Source organism: Archocentrus centrarchus, chromosome 16, assembly GCF_007364275.1.
Source record: "Archocentrus centrarchus isolate MPI-CPG fArcCen1 chromosome 16, fArcCen1, whole genome shotgun sequence".
Classification (NCBI taxonomy): domain Eukaryota; kingdom Metazoa; phylum Chordata; class Actinopteri; order Cichliformes; family Cichlidae; genus Archocentrus; species Archocentrus centrarchus.
The window spans coordinates 26229028-26251227 of NC_044361.1; the positions used below are offsets into that span (position 1 = coordinate 26229028).

A 22200-nucleotide genomic window follows, 5' to 3' on the forward strand; every position below is an offset into this window, starting at 1 on the left:
GGCGAAAAATCCAATTCATCCGAATCTTCTTGGTTCGTTCCTTTGCAGAAACAGATACGTACATCTCCAAGATCTTACCCCTCAGAATCAGCTCCAGATATATAGAGTCTGAGTTTGAGTCTGTACCCTTCCCGCGTTCCCGTCATAAGCAGCCTTACCAAGGCCAGACAGCTGCCTAGACTTCCTGAATTGCAACGACAAACCAGGTATCTCCCGGTCCAATTCGGAGAAACCCCAGTGTCAATAAGCCAAATGTGTGTGTATTCCATTGACAATACGGCCAGGCACGTCATCTTCCACACCACACAGGAATCCATAATGTAGCCAGCTGGAATGTCAATTGATAAGAGGGAATAGGGTTCTCCTTCCCCCAATCTCCTCATGGTGAAAATTTGATCAAAACAATGGCGTTGAGAGACCAGCTGACCAGATCCATAATTATAAATTCCAGTTCAGAAGTTGTGTGAAGAGAGGCTCTAAAGCAGCAAGCAGCAAAGCAGGGGAAAAAGGAAGGGCTGGGGAGAGAAGAAAAGTGTGACCGTCTCCGCTGAGAGCTGAAGAGAAAAAGCTAAACCTAATTATGTCGTTTCAGTGCCTAACTCTAACCAAACACCAAGGGAAAAGTGTAAAAGCAGGACTCGAACTCCTGTCTGTTAAAGCACCTACTTCCTAATGCACACCTTTGTGGGTTGTTCTTCCTCACATTGGAAGACAACACAAAGGGGGGACCCTTTGCATTAAAATGCAACAAGATGAGATTCCAGAGGGATCAGTATGTGATGAGTTAGACTCTGTTGTCACAAACCACACTGGTTTATATATAAGAAAATGACCAAGTTAATTTTGTGTTGCTTTTACTCATGCATCAAAGCAGCAACTGCCACAACATAGCATCATTTTGTTAAGAAATTAATATCGTTGTTACGTGAACTCTTCTTCAGAGACGTCCAGAATCTTGGTGTGAACCTGTTGGGACACCAGAGGAAGATTGTCAACGCAGCCCAGCAGCTCAGGGCTCATCTAACACAGGGGCAGGTGGAGGTCTGAAATCTACCAGCAATACTAGCTGTGCCGTGGATTTTTATGTTTTTCACATTCCTCTGCTTGTTGCATCCGGTTCCCACAACACTTTATTTTGATGGACGCACATTTTAGCTAATAGTGCCACTGTGTCTAGTCTGATAAACCTGACACTACAACCAGAAGAAGTGAGAAAAGGCTTGGACTTTCTCAGCCAGTCACTTGAGAAGACTAACAGAAGAGAGATACAGTACGGGAGCTGCAGTCCAACACAAGTGAGGCCAGAAAATTGCTGACGAGGAGGATTTTCAAGATTCCTCCATGTTTTTCACTAGATTTCACTTTATTGTTGTCTGCCTTCTTCTCTCCTACCTGTTTGCAGTCCAATCTCTCGCTCTCTCCTTCACTACTCACCCTTCCTGAAATACCTGAAATACTTCCATTTCCCCTATGCTCAATAAAACCATGCAAGTATTTTTTGTTAAAGTATTGCGGGAGATCTCTCCTCACAAAGAATTGCGTGAAGACAATCAAAGCCTTTTTTTTTCTTTTTAGTTATTTGTAAAGCTGTATCACTTCCTCTCTCCTTTAAATGCCAAATGCTTAAAAAACTGTGTTACCTAGCAGCCAATGAATCACCTAATGAGGTGTTACCGTTAGCTGTCCAAAAAATGTATAGTTTGTTCAGTGTTATATATAAACCACCAATCCAAAGGCAGTACTGCAAGTCCTAAGGTTAAATACCAATCACTGCCATAAAATTTGAAAAAATCAAACTTAAACAAAAACAGGCTTTTAATAAATGTAAGCCATCTTTTTTCTTTTACCCATCCCCCCTTTAGGGTCCAAGAGCTGCCCAGTTTGTGCAACTCACTCTCACTGTAGGGCCTGTCAGTGACAGCAGAGCTCACTTACTCGAAAACACTTTACAAACTTCACCTCAGCTGCAAACACAAGCATCTGTCTGCGATGGAAACAGAAGCTATCAGCACCCACCTTTATGTGTACATTTCACACTTCACCTCTTTTGTTTGATTGCTAGAGTAAAGACACTGAGTCACTGAAGCATTGTGAATGTGTGAAATGGGCAAGATGGACAAAATCTGATCTGATTTAAACTTGAAGGAAGGAAGCAAAATGCTTTGTAGGTACATACCCGTATGTCTGTGTGCTGTATATGAAGCTGCATTATTGTGTACATGCTGTACATGATGTGTGAGTGTGTGTGTGTGTGTGTGTGTGTGTGTGTGTGTGTGTGTGTGTGTGTGTGTGTGTGTGTGTGTGTGTGTGTGTGTGTGTGTGCGAGTGTGAGACAAGTGTGTCGGGCTACACACATTTATAGTTGTCTACTTGTATGAATGTTCACCACTGTTCTGTATTTGTGCAAATTTGTAAAATAAATATGATTTTATTTAAAAAAAAAAAATCTCCATTTTCTTTTGCTGGTGTAGCTCTCATAATGAGTCCTTATAAGTGTGCTTTACTTGCTTTTATATTGAATAACAGTTTCTATCACTGAACATCCTGGGTTACATCATTTTTGAGTTATGGCCAACATTAAAGTTTTTGTGGAACAGCCACTGCCGCCACTGTCAACACCAAGTTTACGACAATAGCTCAACTTTTTCTTTGAAACAGTCAAATTTAAAACAATTGTGTGCAGAATTTTGAATTTATTTAGGATTTTCTCCAGTCTACACAGGGTCAAAAGTGTACATACAGGTTCAAATATATACATACATTCACTTAAATCTTTTAATAAGTGGTGCTGAAGGTCATCCGATGTCTTTTAACTTGACAAGGCCAAGCACTATTAACTTCTCGCAGATTCTGAGATCATCCGTTCAAGCAATTGTACATAAGTACAAGTTACTCAAATGTGTCACCACTTTGACAGGGTCTCGAAGAAGACCCAAAACGTTACTCTCAGATGAGAAGATATTGGTTAGGATGTTCAGGAACAACCCAGGAACCAGCAAGGCTCAAGACTCCAATGAACTATAAACTGCTGGAAGACCAGCATCACTGTCCGTGATGAAGCGAGTTTTACATTCCTGTGGACTGAGAAGGTGCCGACTAGGAAAGAAACCTCTGCTCCAAACTTGACACTTTCAAATTTGACTCTAATTTGAAGTTGGCCACATGGACAAGCCAAATGCCTTCTGGAGAAAGGTTTTATGGTCAAATGAGTCAAAGATTGTTGGTCACAATGACAAGAGGTATGTTTGGAGGAATAAAGGTGTGGCTTTCAAATTTAAGAACACTGTACCAGCTGTCAAGCATGATGGTGGTGGCATCATGCTCGAGGGCTGTTTTGCTGTCAGTGGAACAGGTACATTGCACAGAGTGGATGGAAGAAGGACCACCTTCAATTCTTCAACTTCAGCTCAAACCACCAAGTTGAAATTTGGACACAACTGGGTGTTCCAACAGGGTAATGATCCCCAACGCACATCAGAGCTGGTTTTGGACTAGATAAAGTTAACAAAGCTAACATTAGGCTCCTGGAAAGGCCTTCCCAAAGCCCTGACTTCAACCCTATTGAAAATTTGTGGACTACACTTAAAAGCCAGGTCTGCGCCAGGAAACCCATTTAAATTAAGTCTACCAATTCTGCCAGAAAGAGTAGTCAAATATTCCAATAGAATTATATCAGAAGCTTGCTGATGGCTACCAAATGCATTTGGCCAAGGGACATTTAACCAAATATTAGTCGGGGTGTATGTACGTGAGCCTGTATGTATACTTTTGACCCCATTATAGAAAATCTAACATAAATTCAAACTTGTGCGCCTAATTCTAATTCTTGTATTTTGAAGTCATTAACAATATATGTTGTGCCATCATTCCACACTGGGAAAAGAACAGTTCAAAAAAATCAACAAAAGCCCAAAATTGCCATGACATTCATGCTTTCCAAGCTGAAGTCATAAGTCATACACAAGTGATCTAATTAACGTATCGATAATTTGGAAGAAAAGTGCTGAATGTATTGCAAATTATGAAAATGCAAAACTTCAGTATTTGGGCTTTTTTTTTTTGGCTATTAGATTCTGAAGATAAACAACATCACAGAGCAGAATCTCAGCTCAAGGTAGGAGACAGTGGCTGGAGTCCTGGAGTCTCTGGTTTGGTGAGGCAGCAGAGGAAACATGTAATAATGGAGACTGTCATGGTCCTATCATGGTCCCTCTGTGCATTTATTGTTGTCGGATTCCTGTTGTTGCCTCCATGCTCTTCATGCTCCTAGTGTTCCTATTTAGTTTCCCCTAGTTTTGTAATCAGCCTTGTTTAGTTCACTCTTGCTTTTAGCTGGAATAAAGGCTCACCTTTTCTTTGAGTCCTCACCTCCACACAGTCTGCTCCCACACGTCGTGACAGGAGACTGGCTGAGATGGACAACCTGTTTGAGGTGGAGACAGGGGAGAGAAGGGATGTACCACAGACTCTGGGCTGACTGGCACAGAGAATACTGACCAACAGATTACTGAACAACAATAATGATTTTGAAATTTTGACTGAAATGAATTTGGCACAGCAGGAAAACAGAAGTGACAAAGAGTGGAACAAGCAGCCCATATCACAGAAATGAATGAAAATAGATTTTCTTGTTGAACACATCATGTTTGGGTCCCTTTCAAGGGATGAAAAGACATTAAGAGAGAAAGTTACACTATGTTAAAAAGGTAATGGCAAATTAGTCAAGATTTAATGGACTGGCATTGCCACCTTTGGAATAAAATTTGTTGCAAACAACCGGGTTGACTTCACAAGTTTTATTAACATTTGCAAAGGGGTCAAACAACAGTACAGACAGCATGAGAGAACTTTGCATGCTTTTTGACCAAGAAAAAAAAAAGCATAGAATCATTTATAGAGACAAGTTATCTGTCACGTTGCATTGCGGCATGTGTATGTGGTCGCTGGTTTCACCACTAAGCCACCCAGGCGCCCAGTTTTTGTCATTTAATGATTTCTTTGAACTGATTATGATTTTACAGCATACATCTTTAGTGACTTTAAAAAAGAACTGGTTAAGTTTGAATTTATTTTGGATTTTCTCTAGCTTGTTAGTCCATTCTCTCTACTAGCCTATATCTAATAAAGTGGCCACTGAGTGTATCTGCCAATAAATCTGAGCGGTATGATGCAGTTGTGTGCTCAGTAGATTTGTCCTATTTTAGACTGAAAGAAAAAAGTACGCAGTAGGTTGATATAGATGTCCCTTGTGTCTCTTGTGTATGCCAGTCCTCATGTTGTGTCAAGTCTGCGTTTGTGTCTTGTTTGGTCACTTCCTGATTAATGTTGACAGTCCCTTGTTCCCTGTCCTTTGTGTTCAGCTTTGCTTCCTTTGTGTCATTAGTTTCCTTTGGTTCACCTGTTGTTCCCTGCTGTCTCCACTCTCCCTGATTACCTTGTGTGTATTTAAACCCTCAGTTCCTCTCTGTTCCTTGTTGTGTCATAGTCTATGTTTCCCTTAGCTTTGTGTTCCCCTGTTTGGTGGGACTTGGACAGGGAAGATCAAGTCATTTTGTTATTCAAGAAACCACAAATCCTATGCATGATTACGATCATGCACACAGAGTACACTCACAGAACTGTGGCCACAGTTATGAAAATGCAAAAATATCTGTTAGATTGCAGAGACAAACAGGAGAGACATTTTCTCTTGCTGCAGAAGTGCATCAATGAACTCCACACACTAGAACAGCTGACTGTGAATGCAAAATATCAACACATTTGTTTTACAATTTTCGAGTGGGTGGCTGCACATGCTGATGAAAAACTTCAGAGATGTGAGGGGTGCTTCCCAGGTTCCCACCCGCTCAGTGTCCTCCTCAGTCGTGCTGCTCACTGATGGCTGCAGAAGCAGCCTGTCCGTAACGCCGACACTGAGCAGAAGGCTCACCTTGATCTGCTAATATCACCTTCACAGTGTCTAAAAGTGAACTTCTCGTACTTCACGTTCCACAGATCAGCAGGTTTGTGTAAAATCAGAGTTCCAGATCTGCTGGGTTCAGCAGCATTCTGAGAACAGATGCAGGTATCCCACATGGCCCAGTCCTGCTGATATCAGAGGAGATGTGAACTGATATGATAATTGCACACAAAAACCCCCAAGTCAGTCTGCCAGGGTGAATTGGCTGGCACTGTGCTGTATTTTACTGTATATCATACTGCAGTGCATTGTAACCCAAGGTGAAAAAGTAGGGCAATTTTAATTGTTTATACCAATAAAACAAAACAGATCTGTTTTTAAACAAAAAACATTTATAATGCATTATAATAGAATTCATATAGGACTGTTTTCTTTTCCATCGCAAGTAATTTGAACTATTGACCAAATATAATTTCATGTGTTTAAAGTTATCTTGAATTTAACTCATATAAACCAACTTTGACTGATATTAAGTTGAACATACAGGGTCTAATGAACACACTGGAGGTCTGAGTACTGTTTGGCCCACTCTTAGTCTGGAATATTTTTAGACTATGGATGAAAGAGTGAAAGAGGAGAAAGAAAGTGAGAAATGAAGAAAGTTAAAACCCATTTTTTAAAATTGAAACCCTCATCCTGTTTTTAATGCTCTAAAACTTTAAGGAAGAATATAGTAATTCACTATAATTAAAAACAAACCTTACTTCTCTAATGGACATTTTTATTCATTTTACAATAAAATTATACTCAGCTAAGCTAAAACAAATTAATTTACTGTGCAGATGTTTTAAAAGATCATCTTATATTTTGTATAAAATCAACCAGCAAGTGAAATCAAAAATATTTTTCTGTAAAGTGCAGAGTGAACAGCTACTTCCCCGCTACAGTTTTTGTATTATAAATAAAGACTCAAAATATTTTTGTAAACAATGGAAATAAAATATTTGATGCTGTGCCAAAGAGAAATATGAGAATGACCTCAAGACCTGGAATTTTCCAGATGATATCGCAGGGAATGAAGCCGCTGTACAGAGACTGTCATGGTCCTGGGCCGTTTGCCCAGTGTTGTGTTTTCTCTGTGATGTTCTGGTTTTGTTTGTATCTCTGCTGTGTTTTTCACTTTCCTTACAGTTAGATTCTTAGTTTGTTATAGTTTTTTGAATTCTGCTTTTAATTATAGTTATTGTATATCACTCGGGTCTCCCTTTTTTCTTGTCTTCCCCACGTCTCTGTGTTCCTGTGTCCTGCTTTGCTTCCCTTTGTCTCATTTGTGTAATTCTGTCCACCTGTGAGTCGTCCTCCCCAGCTGGGTGTTCCCTAGTTCCTTGTTGTGTCATCGTCTATGTTCCCCTGTCCACTGTGTGCGCCTTACCTCTTGATTTCCAAGTGTGTCACATTATGGCTTAATGTCTGACCTTGGATTCTGGGATTTTGTGTTTTGTATTTTGGACATTGTTAAAGAGATTCAGCATTAAAGCTGCCTTTAGTTTAGTTTAGTTCTGTCTCACGCGTCCTGCATTTGGGTCCACCCCTGCCAGTGACACAGCCTATCCATGACAGATTCCAGTTTAATCCTAATTTAAAGCACTGCATGAGCATTTGATGCGGCTCAGTTCAGAGATTAACAAGCAGGTGAGGCAGATGAGGTGAAGATTTTTCTTCTTGTTTTTATTTTTATTTCATTCTTAAATTTTTTTAGTTATCCAAAAAAAAAAAAAAAGGTTAGGTTAATTAGTGGTTCTAACTTGGCTGTAGGTGAGAATGAGTGAGTTTGTGTTAGTTAGCTCTGTGATGGTCTGGAGACCTGTCCAGGGTGTACCCAGCCTCTCATCCTATGACAGCTGGGATAGACTCCAGCTCCCCTGTGACCCTAAGCTGGACAAGTGGTTAGGAAAATGGACCAATGTTTCAGAGTGAGGGTGTGTAACTCATCCTCCCAACTGTGGTCCCTGCAGACCTCAGAGACCCCCATGTTAAATATGTTGATAGGACGAAGGCTATAACTTTTTTGTTTTGGTTTATTTTTTATCATTATAAGATTCTGGTTATTTATTTAAAGAAATTCAGAATAGGTATTTCAAGGCAAAACAATTTTGTGAAGGGAACTGATCCACAGTTATGTAGAATCAGTCTCAATAAATATTTTCCTCTGATGCTTGTTGTGCAGACAGATTTGGCCAAATTCACAAAAACTAAAGATATTTCCTGGATATTTTTAGTTTGAAAATGCACGCTTTCTTATTTCCAAAGGGTCATTTGGAAATTTCTATTATTAAACTGTTTTTGTCACCCCCCCACTTAAGTTTTGTTTTAGTTTGCCACTTAAATAATGGTCATCGAGCGCTATTAAGTCACTCTGAAGAGGAGCATCTGCCAGCTGTCACAAGATGTCTGTAATAATTGTTTTGCTGGTGTCTCACCTCAAATTAACTCAGTGTTGTTATATATGTCCAGAAACAGTGCACACCCAAACCACAAAATCATGTTTTTTTATGGTATTATTGTTTCCTTGTAAAGACGTTAACAGTGTGAAAACTACTAGTCTTTATGACACCACTTAAAGATGGTGCTCTCCATCTGGTAAACAGCTATTATCTCCACAATACTAAATGATGGCCACATCTGCAACCATTATCAGGGCCTCCTATACAGTCTTCCTAAATCCAGTTTATCCAGCGGCTAACCAGCCTCTTAGTCACGACCTAAAAATAGTGCAGAAAAATATGTGTCCACTACGACCAAGGTGCCCAGAAATTTAAAGGTTTGCTGATTCAGCAGTTTGTAAATTAATCAGCTCTGTGTAAATTAAATTTGTGGCTTTTTACTGGTTGAATGCTTCAACTCTTAAATTAATTGCAGTTTCACAGGACAGCGTGCACCATTAGCTTTGTTTTCCGCCTTCAGAGGAAAGTGACATTCCCTCATCGAACATGATGCCAGCTGATCATTACAGTCTTTGTAGTCCAGTAATTACCACATTTGTGATCATTCCTGTTGACACATGGATGGTGCTCAACATGTTATATCACTGTGAATCAAGCTAGATGTGTAGTGTTTGTGTGCACAAGAAGCAGTGTGCTGTAAAATCCTTTATCATCTCCATATTTTCATAGAAATCTGTTCATTTATGGAACAACAAAAAAAAAGAAAAAAAGATGCAACCCTAACCACCATGCTTTAAAGTGAGATATAGAAAAGCATGCTTGCAAGTTCTAAACAGGTTCTTTTAACAGTTCAAGTGGTTGTCTGTCATGATGTTGCTGAATTTTCATAGTGGTCATGCAGGTTCTGGTGGTATTCAGAGGAATGCAGACAGGCCTGGTGATTGCAGAAATATACATGAACTGGGGACTGGACCATTGTCACTTTCATTTTAAGGAGACAGAATCAAGCCCATAATTTCAGTTTGGCATGACAAAAGAGTGCAGTGAGGTCAACAGTGAGCTGAAGCTTAAAGTACAACTTTTTCTGTGGGACTTCTGACCAGTAGGTGAAAGTCTACCTGCTCATTACTGCGTCACAGTCTCTGTCTTACCTGTCTGCTCTTCACACATCCTCCCACTCCACCCATTCATTCGCAGTCCCTCCACATGTCTCCTCCCTCATGACTGGATATACATATGTGTATATAATGGGGATGCCAGACGGATTTCATCTCTCCTCGGGGACATTAAAAAGGTGCTGTTCTCAGTTCTGAGTGGTCTCTCTGAGTATCACTAGAGGTTGAGGAGCAGCAGTTTCATTCCTTAAAGGTAAGACTGAAAAAAGTGTGTGTGTGTGTGTGTGTGTGTGTGTGTTTGTTTGTTGGGGGGGGGGGGGGGGGGGGGGTCATTAAAAAAAAAAACTACCAAAATGAACAAATATCAAGGCCTAAATAATTAAGCAAATCCCACCTTTCTATTTAGACTCCACTATGGCCAGATCTGCTCCGAGGGAGCTCAACCATTGGTGGAGCCAGCTGAAGTTTCGCCTTCAGAATAAAAAAGGATGGAACGAAATGCTGGATGAGAGATTTCTGCTCTACACAAAGAAGTAATAACCTCATGTCTGACACCGCATTCCAGTACATTCAGTTTTGTTAAAATTATTGCTGTATATGTGGTGTCTCATTCCTCTCCTTCTGTTCCTCAGCACAAATGACATTCCTCTCTTCTATGCGGCTAAAAACAACAGCGTCGGTTGCATCAAGAAGCTACTAAGCTGTGCATCCACAAATATCTTTGAGAGAGGTACGCCTGAATGAGGAGTTTAAACCTTACATTGTTGTCTTTGTGGTGTGTTTGCCGTGGCCTGTGACGGTGTAATCTTCTCATTCAGGTGCGCTAGGAGAGACAGCCCTTCACATCGCTGTGATGAACGATAATCTCGATGCTGCCGTGGCTTTGATGGACGGAGCCCCGGAGCTCATCAACGAGCCCATGACCTCTGAAATTTTCCAAGGTTGACATGCAGAAACACATAGTCACAAACTATATACAGTTGCCTGCATCATGCAGGCTGAATCCTATTCTATGTGTAAGCGTAAAGATCTCAGGTTGTCAGCTTTTTGGTTTGCAACTCAATTAATTCATCTTATTACCAAAGTTTGAGATTTTTGATGTAAAGGATAAAAAAAAATTGGTTTGTAGAAGCTTTACACAACAAATTAAGCAGCACTTTTTTTTACTTTTACTCAGTCAAATCCCGTCACTGAACTTTTTTTTTTTTTTTTTACTTCATTTATTTCATTCATGCAGCAATCAAACAATAACCTATTTACAGCCTTATCCACCACTTTAACCCTTCTACTACCACAGGGGTCACTGGTGGGCTTGACCCCTGTGGTAGTAAAAGGGTTAAGAGGCCAGGAGTTACAGAGGTGGATAAAGCAACGCAGTACATGAAGTGTAGATCTACACAGTTTAGATCTAAGCTTCACTTACACCAAATGTAAAACTGATGAAATGACAATCAGTTCGTTTACAGTGATCTGATGTATACGTTCTCTCTGTGCTCCGCCTCAGGTGTTACTCCGCTCCACATCGCTGTGATGAATCAGCACAGCGACCTGGTTCATCATCTGATTAGTCGTGGTGGTGATGTGGCCACACCTCGGGTCACTGGTCTGTATTTCAGGAAAAGGAGAGAAGGACTTTTGTACTGTGGTAAGTCAGCATGAGTGAGCTTACGTCAAAAATGTATCAGTCCTCAATTACAAGGCTGGTGACAAGACAATAAAACCCCAAATGCCTCCCAACATAAATGTTTAAAGCAAGTTGTTTTGTAGGAAAGCAATAGCCAATTAATTATAATGTATGGTTTTGTGAAAACAGATGGCTTTTTGTTTTTGTTTTTTTAAATACGCAACAGGCGAGCACATCCTGTCTTTTGCTGCATGTACTGGCAATGAGAGCATCATCTCCACCATAATCGACGCAGGCGCCAGCACCAGGGTCCAGGATTACAAAGGTATGATCCCTTGAGTGAGAGAAAATTTTACATAACAAGGAAATGTGAGACTGCGTGTAACCTCTTAGGCCACAAAGTATATATGATATATATTATTTGGGTCTTAATTTTAATTCGGTTTATCACAGCAGTGTCTGAAATTCTCACCACTAAAGTGCAAAATCAACTCTGATGGGTCTGCCACTAATTACGGCTTTCTGACATTGGTCATGTAATCTAAACACAAAAAGCCTCAAGATTTACTGAAAGGCTGAAATCAGCATTTATTTTATCTAACCAACAGCTGATTATTCAGTGTATAAATTACATACTAACATTTACACTGTTTGGGGTTTTTTTGTTTGTTTGTTTTTTTTGGGGGGGGGCAAAAACTAAATAATATTGATTTTACAATCGCATAAAACTGTAAAATTTACACTGGAGACACTGTTGCAATGAATTGGGGCAATATAACTTAAAACTAATTATTAATTGCTAATAATTGTGGCCAGGAAATGCATGTGGGCAATACAGAGGGCTTACAGGGCTCTTCGGGAGGTTATTCCAGCTGTGCAACTCTGAGCATGTGCCTTTTATTAAAAATTAATGGCTTTCTCTTCCCTTCGTGTGCCTCCTGCCTACACGACCCTCATCCAGGCAACACATTGCTTCACATTTTGGTTCTGCAGCCCAACAAGACCATCGCATGCCACGCCATTGACCTGATCATGGCACGTGATGCAGAGCTGGACCACCAAGTGCCCCTTGACATGGTTCCCAACTCCCGAGGTCTTACACCTTTTAAGCTGGCTGCCAAAGAGGGAAACATGGTGGTGAGCAGCGCTTTAGAGGACTCAGATGGTGAGAACCCAACATGAAAGGTGGAACAGATTATTCCTAATCCTATCCTCCCCTCTGTCTCTCTCAGGCATTTCAGCACCTGGTTAACAAAAGACGTTTTGTCCAGTGGAGTCTGGGCCCTTTGACCTCTCATCTGTACGACCTGACCGAGATCGACTCATGGGCCGACAACATGTCAGTGCTGGAGGTGATTGTAAGCAGCCAGCAGAAAGAGGTACAGAACAAGATACAGATAGCATCTCAGAGAAAATGCACAGAGTTATCGGAAATGTTCAGGTTCTGAGATCTTTTCATTTTTTATGTATGTATTTATGGTCTCCAGGCAAGGAGAATACTGGAGGTCACTCCTGTGAAGCAGCTGGTGAGTCTGAAGTGGAACCTCTATGGGAAACATTACTTCAGGTAAAGTTTTTTGTTTTGTTTTGTTGAATCTGAGGTAAAAATATCTGAAGTGTACACATGTCTAGTGTGGTTTAACACTGTGTATTTGTCCTCCCTTTCTTTTGTCAGGTTCCTGCTGTTGGTGTATCTCCTGTACATCGTGACATTCACACTGTGTTGTGTGTTTCGCCCCCTAAAGGGTCCTCCAGAGAATTACACGCTGCCAGGCAGCACTGTCTGGATCCAGAAGACATTTGCGGTGGGTTTGAACTATAACCATAAATAGATCTTAACAATTTATACTATACTGTGTTGATCAGGTTCTTTGAGTGATTATTTAATATTTAATGTACTGTATATTGCTGCTCAGTTACAGTAAAATAAATAAATAAATTTACACCAACACATTTATTTTAAAGCCACATTTATATTTCAGATTAGCATTTTGCAAAGCAAATACAAATATTTTTTTAAAAATTAAAAATTAAATTAGTCATCAATTAAACAACCAACACGCATCAAAACTTGGATTCAACTCAACATTAAAGCACCTCTTAGATGTTAATACTCATAATTATGATCCAAATAACTGAAGTATGAGTATGTATTAGGTGTTTAGTTCTGGAAAGACCCCTTCTCAAAGCCAAAAACCATTCACGCCCCACTAATTTTATCTATTATTAACAGTAAATAAGAAGAAAAAATATATTTTAGATGGGAAATTAGTGCATTACAGTAACCAAAACAGTGGGGGATGGGGGAAAGTTATTTAAATCAATAAATCGGTTTCGTGGTACGACGTGGTAAAGATTTTCTCTGCCCCTGTGGCAGCGGAGCTAAAATAGATGTTTGAGAAAATGTTCATGAGTGCCACTGTAGCTCAATTGGTTGTAAAGGTAACCCAAATGCTGAGAGGCTGCAGGAACCTGGGTTAATCTTTGCCCCCAGACTTTTTTTCCTGGGTGTTGTTCCCCATTGCTCTTTTCCTTCTTTGCCATTTGCCTACTGCCCTTTCAAATAAAGGCTGGAAATTGCCACTAAAAGAATTTTTAAAAAAATAAATGTAATCCATTAGTTTTTCCCCCTGGTGGCTCACTCCTCACCTGCAGTGGGGTCCACCACACAATTTGAGAAGGCAATATTTTTATAGCGTGTCACTTCTACTTTGGTAGTTAGTACTTCCTCAATCATCACACCGCAGGAGGTTTTCTTTCTTAAAATGATTTCAGTGACATAGAAGTGTTTTTTAGGTTCTTGATGTAAGAGTTTGCTTTCAAGTAAATAAGTCAAGAAGGAGGAGACACTTATTTTGTCTTATTTGCTCATACTGAATTGAATGCATGTGTAAATTTTGAATTTTACACCCACATAAGCAATCATGAACATTATTTCCCTTTTGTCCATCTCAGGAGAGTTATGTGACACACAGTGATAATCTGCGGCTGGTAGGAGAGATCATCAGCATTGTGGGAGCTGTTGCCATACTTTTGCTGGAGGTGTACATATAAATCATGCTTTATTCACACATATTTAACATTACATTTAATATTTAACAGAACTGTTCTGACACATCCTCATGTATACCCTGTACTCCAACAGATCCCTGACATACTGAGAGTTGGAGCAAAGCGCTACTTTGGCCAGACAGCACTGGGAGGCCCTTTCCATGTGATCCTGTCAGTACACAGACTTCTGAGCACCCAAGCAAAGCATAATGTTTGGAAACTCTGTCTAACCTTGTCGCTGCTGTTGTTTTGACCAGTATCACCTATGCCTGCTTGGTGATTCTGCTGTGCGCGTTCAGAGTGTGTGGAGTGTACAGGGAGGCCGAGGTGATGGCGGTGTGTTTGGTTCTCGGCTGGTGTAATGTCATGTTCTTCGCCCGTGGTTTCGAAATGCTTGGCCCTTTTGTCATCATGATACAGAAGGTAAGGGACAGCTCGGTGTGAATTGGTTGCTTTACAAGCTCGTGACTGATCGAGTTGGCTCCATTTGCACACCTGTGCAAATATGTTTTCATTTGTTGTTTTGGTTTTTGAGGTTTTATGTTTTCAGACTGAGCTAGCGTGTGTCTCATTTCCCCCTAGATTATATTTGGAGACCTGACAAAGTTTATGTGGCTGACTTTCATTGTGATCATGGGTTTTTCCACCTGTGAGTATATTCTTGGCAATGTGAATAAACACAAATCTTGTGAGATAAGAAAATCTTTAAATGAGAAATTCCTGCTCTCTTCTTCCCAGCCCTGTGGATGGTGTATATGACTCAGGAAGTAGATTCCCTTCCTTCATATCGCTCCTTCCCAGTCACCCTGTTTTCCCAATTAGAACTCAGTATGGGCTCCATCGATTTACCTGTTGACCAAACCATCCCTGTACCTCCGATCGTCCATGTGCTGCACTTCGCCTACACTGTTTTCTCTTGCACGCTTCTGCTAAATCTGCTCATCGCCATGATGAGCGACACACAGTGGAGGGTGGCCCAGGAGAGAGACGAGCTCTGGAGGACTCAGGTAACACACAGTTGTTACACACACAGACATGGTTACCTCTTAAGCAAGCATTAAGAATTGCTGTGTCATGCTTACAGATGTAACATTGTTATTCAGGTGGTGGCCACAACGCTGATGCTGGAGAGGAGGCTCCCTCGCCGCCTCTGCCCTCGGCTTGGGGTATGTGGGCTGAACTATGGCCTGAATGAGCGCTGGTATCTGAGGTAAGATACAACTGTGGTACCATGAACAGAAACAAAGGAAAGAAAAGAAGAAAAAAAAAAACACAGAAACTGCCTAACATAGCAGAATTATTCATGAGAAAGATTTTAGCTGAGCTGGGAACATAACTGCACTGCAGCCACAGTTTATGGATATTTGTTTTCTTTCTTAAAGTCAGATTAATTTCACTTTTTTTTGTATTATCAAGGTTAGCGTGGAGAAACAAATAGCCTGGCTATATTTAAAATGCCAAATATTCCTTTTTTATTTAGTTTTAGGCTAACTGGCGGATGCTCATATGAAGAATGGTTTTAAATAATTAGATCCGTGTATGTGAAAATAAGCCCTGTAAGCCAAAAGCGTGGACTTCAAACTACTCTAAATGCTTTCTACTCAGGACATATGGCTCTGGTTAGGAGCACAGAAGCCCCACCCATTTTTGGAGGCCAGCCAGTCAGAAGAAACTTTGTATAAAGGGGGTCAGACACTTAAGGCCTGCCTGGTAAAAGACTAATAAAGATTGAACTGGGAGTCATAGAAAACGTTTCTAGAAGAGTGGAAAAATTAAAATATTGAGCTGGAAATGTGCATAATAGGTCCCAGTTAATGTAACAATATGTTATACATGTGTAGGTAGAGGGGACTGGTGGTAAGTAAGTGAGAATGGTGCTTCTCACTGTAGCCACAAGTCAAGACCAGCATCACTTGGGGCTGCAGTGCATTAAATTTGTATCTTACTGTAAGTGAATAAGCACTTCCTTCCACTAACTATTTCACTTGATGAGAACAGGTGGAGGGGGGTTTCCAAAAAAAACTGGAAACGACCGTGTAACAGAAGTAAATTAGGAAACATGTGTGACTACTTCTTTATACATCCTCTTTTCAGGGTTGAAGACAGAAATGACCCCATGATGCAAAAGATGCGACGTTACATAAAGGCCTTCTCCAAAGAGGATGAGAAGGAGAAGGAGGGACTGGAGAATTCAGACACAGCAAAGGGGAGCTTGAAGCTGAGAAATAAAAAAGCTGGGGAAATGTGGGAGGTGATTCGCCACAGCGCTTTAGGTTTGGACATGGAGAAGGAGGAGCCAGAGGAGGACCAGAACATTAAATATGTTTAGAAAGACATGCTACCTAACCCTGAAGATCCTTCCTTTCATTAACTTTGAGCCCTGTATGTACTAAGCAGATGTGAAGCATTGATGACTTTCAGTGAACTTGGGAAAAAAGGACCAAACTATCTTGGTTTTTCTATATAGTCAATAGTGCAATTGTTTCCTCAGTGTTATGCCATAGACTGTTATTTTATAGAAATATAAAAGAATATTTAGCAGTAACATATGCTAAGAAAGCAAAACATAGACATTCAGCTTATCATGTAGCTGCATGAATACCGTTATAGTAGAATAAAACTTTCTTGAGAAAGTTTTACTGGCCTTTATTTGTAAAATAGTCAGACAGCAGAAAATAAAGTCATACAGTGCAAAAGAGTGAGATCTGATTCGAGCTTAAAAGCACCATTAATAATGTATCAAATATTAGAACAGAAATTATTCCACACAACGCTGCAAGCAAATATGACTTATGACAACCTAGAGTAATTAAACAACTCTTCAAGTGTTAAACTATTAGCAACTGTTAGCTAAGAGGCTTGTTTGTATTTCTTTTCTGGATAATAGAAACATACATGATTAGACGTTTTATTGGAGAATTTGATGCTTGTTGACAGAACAGATTGTTCTTGTAGAAAGACGCCATCAGAACTGCAGCTGACAGATGAAGTAAGTGGCGGAGTGGCAGGGAGCTCTGAACCAGTTTTTGTCTGCTGGGGCTGTGCTGTCGAGGATCCCGCAGTTCCCATTCCATGGATTTTCTGCCCAGTAGCTGCAAACAAAAGAAAGTCATTGAGTATGATACTGCAATATTCGGATTCTTCATTAATTTGGGCAGTGTCCACTTTATTAGGTACACTTGTAATCTAATGTGGCAGCTGTACCCTTTTTTAAAATGTATTTATTTATTGTTTTTGGCAAGCTTCCTAACACATGTAAATGTACACATAATTTATTACTGAATTGGTGCTGTGACTTTCCTACTATGCTGAAAAGGAAAAAAGGATTGCACTGCACAGTGCAATAGTGGCAAGTTTCACAATTATAAACCACAAATAACTATGTCTAGACTAGTCTATTATTCAGTCATCTGTCTCAAGATTTATCAAGGACAGAATAAGAACCTCTCTTGCAGCTCAGTGTTGTCAACCCAGGTCCATTCAGTGCCTTTTTGACTGGTGCCAATCCAGTATTGGAGATTCCCTTTCTTTGTCAGAAAATCCTAAAGGAGAAAGCACCGTTCACATGTAATTACTAGTTAATTATTAACACTTCATAAACGGCAACTGAAAGGACACAGTTAATAAATCAAGTAAGGAAGGAAGAGAGTGGCATAAGTGGTATCATATCCACCTGAACATCTTTGCTGGTAATAACAGCCAGAGAGCCCCCTCTGGAGGTGCAGTTCTGCTGGCTCTCGGACCACCTCAGTCTAAAAGTCGACAGGAAAAAACAAGATCGGCCAAAGGTCAGCCACCCTTCAGCACACTGCTTGCAGCCAATGTCTGGAAGCAGAGAGAATGAAAAAAATATATATTGTGAAAAGTTAGTTAAAAGTAGAAAGCTTTTTTGGTCAGATGCAGAATTCAAACCTTAAGCTTTTCTTTTGTACGGGGCTTTGTTTGTCAAACTTTAATCGTCATGCAGGTATTTTTCCAATTGCACAGAAATCTAAAATGGTCACAAAATGTTTTCCTGTTCTAATAAAAAAAAGAAAAAAGAAAAAAAGAACAGGAAGTAAATTCTTTGAGACCCATTTAAAAATGTAATTTGAATCACTGTGAAAGCAGAACTATCACTAAAAACATTATGATTGAGAAATAATCCCCCCCCCCCACCACCACCTCTTGTTTTAATTGCACACTCACGTTTAATGTGAATGGCTGGGAAGCGAGCCTGGCAGCGCTCGAAGGTGCATGCTGGAGCCAATGCACAACCTCTCTGGTCTGCTGGTATAGTTTCCTCTGTCACTGGGCAGGCTGTTGATCCTGTTTGCACTAGAAATCAGAGCACAGTGGGAGGAGATTTGAGAGAAAGAATTGTGCCCTGAGGCTGCAGCAAAACAACATGTAACATGTTACTCTTGTGTTATCTATTGTTATGCGAAAAAGTAGAATAAAAGTAATGTATAAATAAACTGTATACCTGTAGTCTTTTTGATCCTGCTCTACTCTACAAGGATCTACAGTCTTCCATAATCTGCTTCGGTGTTAGAAGCATAATGGCGCCAGCAGTCGTTTGTTATCATAGTGCTGGCATGAATTCAGATCCATGGCTGCGGATACTCACGTTTCAGGCCGAGGATAATGACAACCACCAGAAGGACGATGCAGATTAATGTGAGGAATAAACACGCGGCACGGTACAGACGTGCATTTCCTTCAGTCTGTTCTTTGTCTGAGGAGGAAGACATCAAACAGATGTTAATGAGCACAACAAAGACAGCCATGAAGCCTTCAAAAGCTGCTTCTTCCCACCTTTCTTTGCCCCCAGTTCAACCGATAATTTGGATGACAAGTTTTCACCAGCCTCATCTTTCTTATCCTCAGCATAACTGCGGCAGAATTTAATGTACATTCTGGTACTTGGGAGAAAGCTTGTTTCCTCTGTCCTGCTCCGTCTTCCTCTCTGTTGACTCTAGACTGGCTGCAGCAGTGCAGTTATAGGACACCCCCCCCCCCCCTTTGTCTCATCACCATAGCAACATGACCTTCACTGATTCCTAAACTATTCATGGAACACAGTCCCTGGTTTGTCCTTGAATGCCCCCAAATTTAATCTCTCTCTGTGTCTCTCTTTGAGAATGAGTGTGTGTGTGAGAGTTCAGAGAAAAACACAGACAGATACAGAAGACTTTCTCCTCCAAAACAGCAGATAAAACCTCTTTTTGAGGTCATTTCAGATCAGTATTTATGTCCAATGCTCTGCAGATACAGAGCACACGCACGTCACTGATGCAGATTTAAAATATTAGTCTGTAAATATCAGATTATAGTGCAGGATTTGTGTAGAAAGAGGGAAGTAGGTGACAACTTAATGAAGCAACTCTAGAGAGCAAGACTGAACCTCAACAGTGCAATGAAAATAATTTTAAAAAAAAGTTCTAATGTGCTTTGTTGACTTTTTTGTGGGTTGGTGATCATAAAAAGTTACACACACTGTGGTGTCATTTCATCATGCCATCTTATTTATTTATTAATGTTGTTCCAACAGCTAAATTGGCTCACTGCACACAACACCCAATCGAGAACAATGGGAGTTAGACATGAAAAACCTAACTGCATTCACACACTGAATAATGTGGTTAGCAAGAAGTTGAGTTCAAATTGTGTTGGTTCTTTTTAAAGTAACACAACAGAAGACATATGACTTCCTGTCAGACTATCTTTACTTCAGGCTGATGGTGAATTTGCTCTCACTGAACATCATTAACAGCACTATTTCAAACTACATCTGGTGGAAATCTGTGTTTTTTGGGGGATTTTTGCTGCCGACAAACTGGATTGAAATGGTGTAATGGTGCATGAAGAAAAACCCGTGAACTCAGCATAATTCAGAAATATCCTCACGCTTATATTAATGAGTGGTGCAAATGAAAGCATCAGCATAAATTGTAGCTGTAGCATTTGATGATACAGCCCAGAAGATACAGGGTAATTTAAAAATATTACCATGGAATTCTTCTAGAGTTAGTGTGTAACTTTCAGTACCTAAAAAATACTTGAAACAGAGGAAAGGAGTGACATTTGTCAGATTATTATCATTGTTGTTGTCTTTTCTTTATAAGTTAAAGGAAACACATTGTTTCCTGATCATGTTGTTTCATTTGGTTTTTTAGTTATTCGGGACATTTTGTTCATTGTTTTTAGCTTTACAACTACAGAGAATAAAGTGAAACAATTATTCTATTTTCAATGATTCTGTATTATGAAGTATTACCAATATATCTTGTTCTGTTTGTCTATATATTACTCTTTTATGTCAGGATTATAGATTCTGTCAAAAAAAAAAAACTGTTTTAATAGCAGTGGTAGTAGTATTAGTAGTACTTCTAATTATGAGAGAGCAGTATCACTGACATTATTTAACTTCTGTCACAACAAATAATTTTTTTAAAAATATTGCATTATAATGCATAAATATTGGTATAAACATATTTTCTTGATGCATATCATTAGCATTATAAATATGTGTAAATATTTGGTATAAGATAGTACAATTGTACCCCATTCACAATGAAATCAATGGCCTCATAATTAATTATAGTGCAGATAAAATTCTGGTCATGGTGACCACAAAGAATGATTTTTATGCAGAAATATTATGAAAATAATGATTACTTAATTTGAGATGAGGTGGTCAGTCAATTAATTTGCTGCAAACTCCATTAATTAATTAGTCACATCTGAAGCAGAGTGTTTCTTTTTTTTAAGTTTTCAGCCCTACAACATGAATACTTGAACAGTAAAGGCAAGACAAGAAAACAACCAACTAAACTTAAAAAACTAAAAAAAAAAAAGACAGTTGCAGTATTATTTAAATTAGATAAAACTGCAAAAACATAAAAATACATTGAAAATCAGGACAGAGATAGAAAATATTTAACAAACAGACAGTAAGTGCTTCAAAGATTCAAACATGTGCAACATCACTGCGTACGTCACTATCAAACACATTTTACAGTAATGTAATGCAATTTGAAGATCACAAAAAAAATAAAAACACTTCTGCTTTTTTTTTCTCTTTCCTCTGGATGAATCATTTTTTGTGATAAACCAACATATTCCTTGGAAATTGTTATTTATCTGCAGGATGGTAGAAACTATAAAAATGAAAACTACATGCTGTGATTATTCTGTAAAATAATGATGCTAAATTCTATGTTTTACTTAAACATACAGCACTAGTCAAAAGTTTGGACACATTGATTGGTGGTTGCCAAACTGGTCAACTCCCAAGGTTTTCACACACATACTGAAGACACGCACATTTATTGTAAAACTGTACCTGGTGTTGTTTTTTCCGGAGCACCACTAGATAAAGCTTCTGAATAGATATTCTCAGATGGAGCCTGCAGTTTAGCATAGGGGTCTGGTTCTGCTTCCTCTAAAGATAAAAATACAGACAGACACATTTTAGCAAGAGAAATAAATCATCTGCGGTTTGCTTTCAAATAATCAACACTTTCCGAAGTAAAATCTAACTTTTCAGAACTTTTATTAAATAGATTCTGAATGTTTTGCAGTGTGCACACTTTATGTAAAATTCCCCTGAGTTGCACACATAACTTTCAGTTAAACAGTGGTAGAATGTAAACATCGATTACCTTTGATTTCGACTTCCAGCATCGGTTCACCTGCTCCTTTATCATCTTCTTTGCTTTTTTCCTTCTCTTTGGGAATCTCTTGCATCTCCATGGCTCCTCTCTTGTTCTGTTTTCTCAAAGTTTCGATTTTGCAGGCGAGTCTTTCAGACCTCCCTGGTCAACTGACAATGGGGTTACGTAACTTGTCTTGCAGTCACACAGATCAAAGTTGAAATTAAGCTCATGCCTGATTTAAATGAACACAAAATATGACTCACCTAACCAGTAAAGATTAACCAGACACCTCTTGCTTAAACGCTTCTATTTTACAGGTGTGCCCACAGATTATTAACCTAGGTTGATGATGTGTGGACGCGTCTTTCAGGTATTATGTGTAATGTTTATGGTTTTGACTTAAAGAAGCAACGTGAAACTCTAAAAT

General features: G+C 39.5%; 3 protein-coding genes across 4 annotated transcripts in view; 2 read left to right on the forward strand and 1 right to left on the reverse strand.

The window, feature by feature from the left end:
* The window catches only part of ephb6 (eph receptor B6), a 55312-nt gene extending 52913 nt beyond the window's left edge, over positions 1 to 2399 (forward strand). The window contains exon 18 of the mRNA XM_030750641.1: positions 942 to 2399. Within this exon, the coding sequence (XP_030606501.1) occupies positions 942 to 1047 (106 nt within the window). The 3' untranslated portion in view covers positions 1048 to 2399. The remainder of the gene's footprint in view (positions 1 to 941) is intronic.
* A 763-nt stretch (positions 2400 to 3162) lies between these two features.
* trpv6 (transient receptor potential cation channel, subfamily V, member 6) lies at positions 3163 to 16641 on the forward strand. Its single transcript, XM_030749293.1, has 17 exons — positions 3163 to 3352; positions 9865 to 9991; positions 10091 to 10188; positions 10277 to 10399; positions 10963 to 11103; positions 11309 to 11407; positions 12044 to 12219; positions 12315 to 12461; positions 12570 to 12649; positions 12758 to 12887; positions 14038 to 14124; positions 14228 to 14304; positions 14391 to 14556; positions 14716 to 14782; positions 14872 to 15140; positions 15237 to 15343; positions 16228 to 16641. The coding sequence occupies exons 1-17, from the start codon at positions 3163 to 3165 to the stop codon at positions 16460 to 16462; spliced, it is 2319 nt and encodes a 772-aa protein (XP_030605153.1). The 3' UTR covers positions 16463 to 16641.
* A 122-nt stretch (positions 16642 to 16763) lies between these two features.
* LOC115794271 (C-type lectin domain family 4 member E) lies at positions 16764 to 21926 on the reverse strand. Of its 2 annotated transcripts, XM_030749672.1 has the most exons (7): positions 21780 to 21926; positions 21461 to 21559; positions 18743 to 18850; positions 18322 to 18450; positions 17807 to 17958; positions 17578 to 17675; positions 16764 to 17225 (listed from the first exon to the last, which is right to left on the reverse strand). In XM_030749672.1, exons 1-7 carry the CDS (start codon positions 21868 to 21870, stop codon positions 17099 to 17101), a joined length of 804 nt encoding a protein of 267 aa, XP_030605532.1. In that variant the 5' UTR covers positions 21871 to 21926; the 3' UTR covers positions 16764 to 17098. The 2 variants fall into 2 exon arrangements, with proteins under 2 accessions (XP_030605532.1, XP_030605533.1); XM_030749673.1 differs by lacking the exons at positions 21461 to 21559; positions 21780 to 21926 and adding an exon at positions 18931 to 19109.
* Positions 21927 to 22200: the final 274 nt, after the last annotated feature.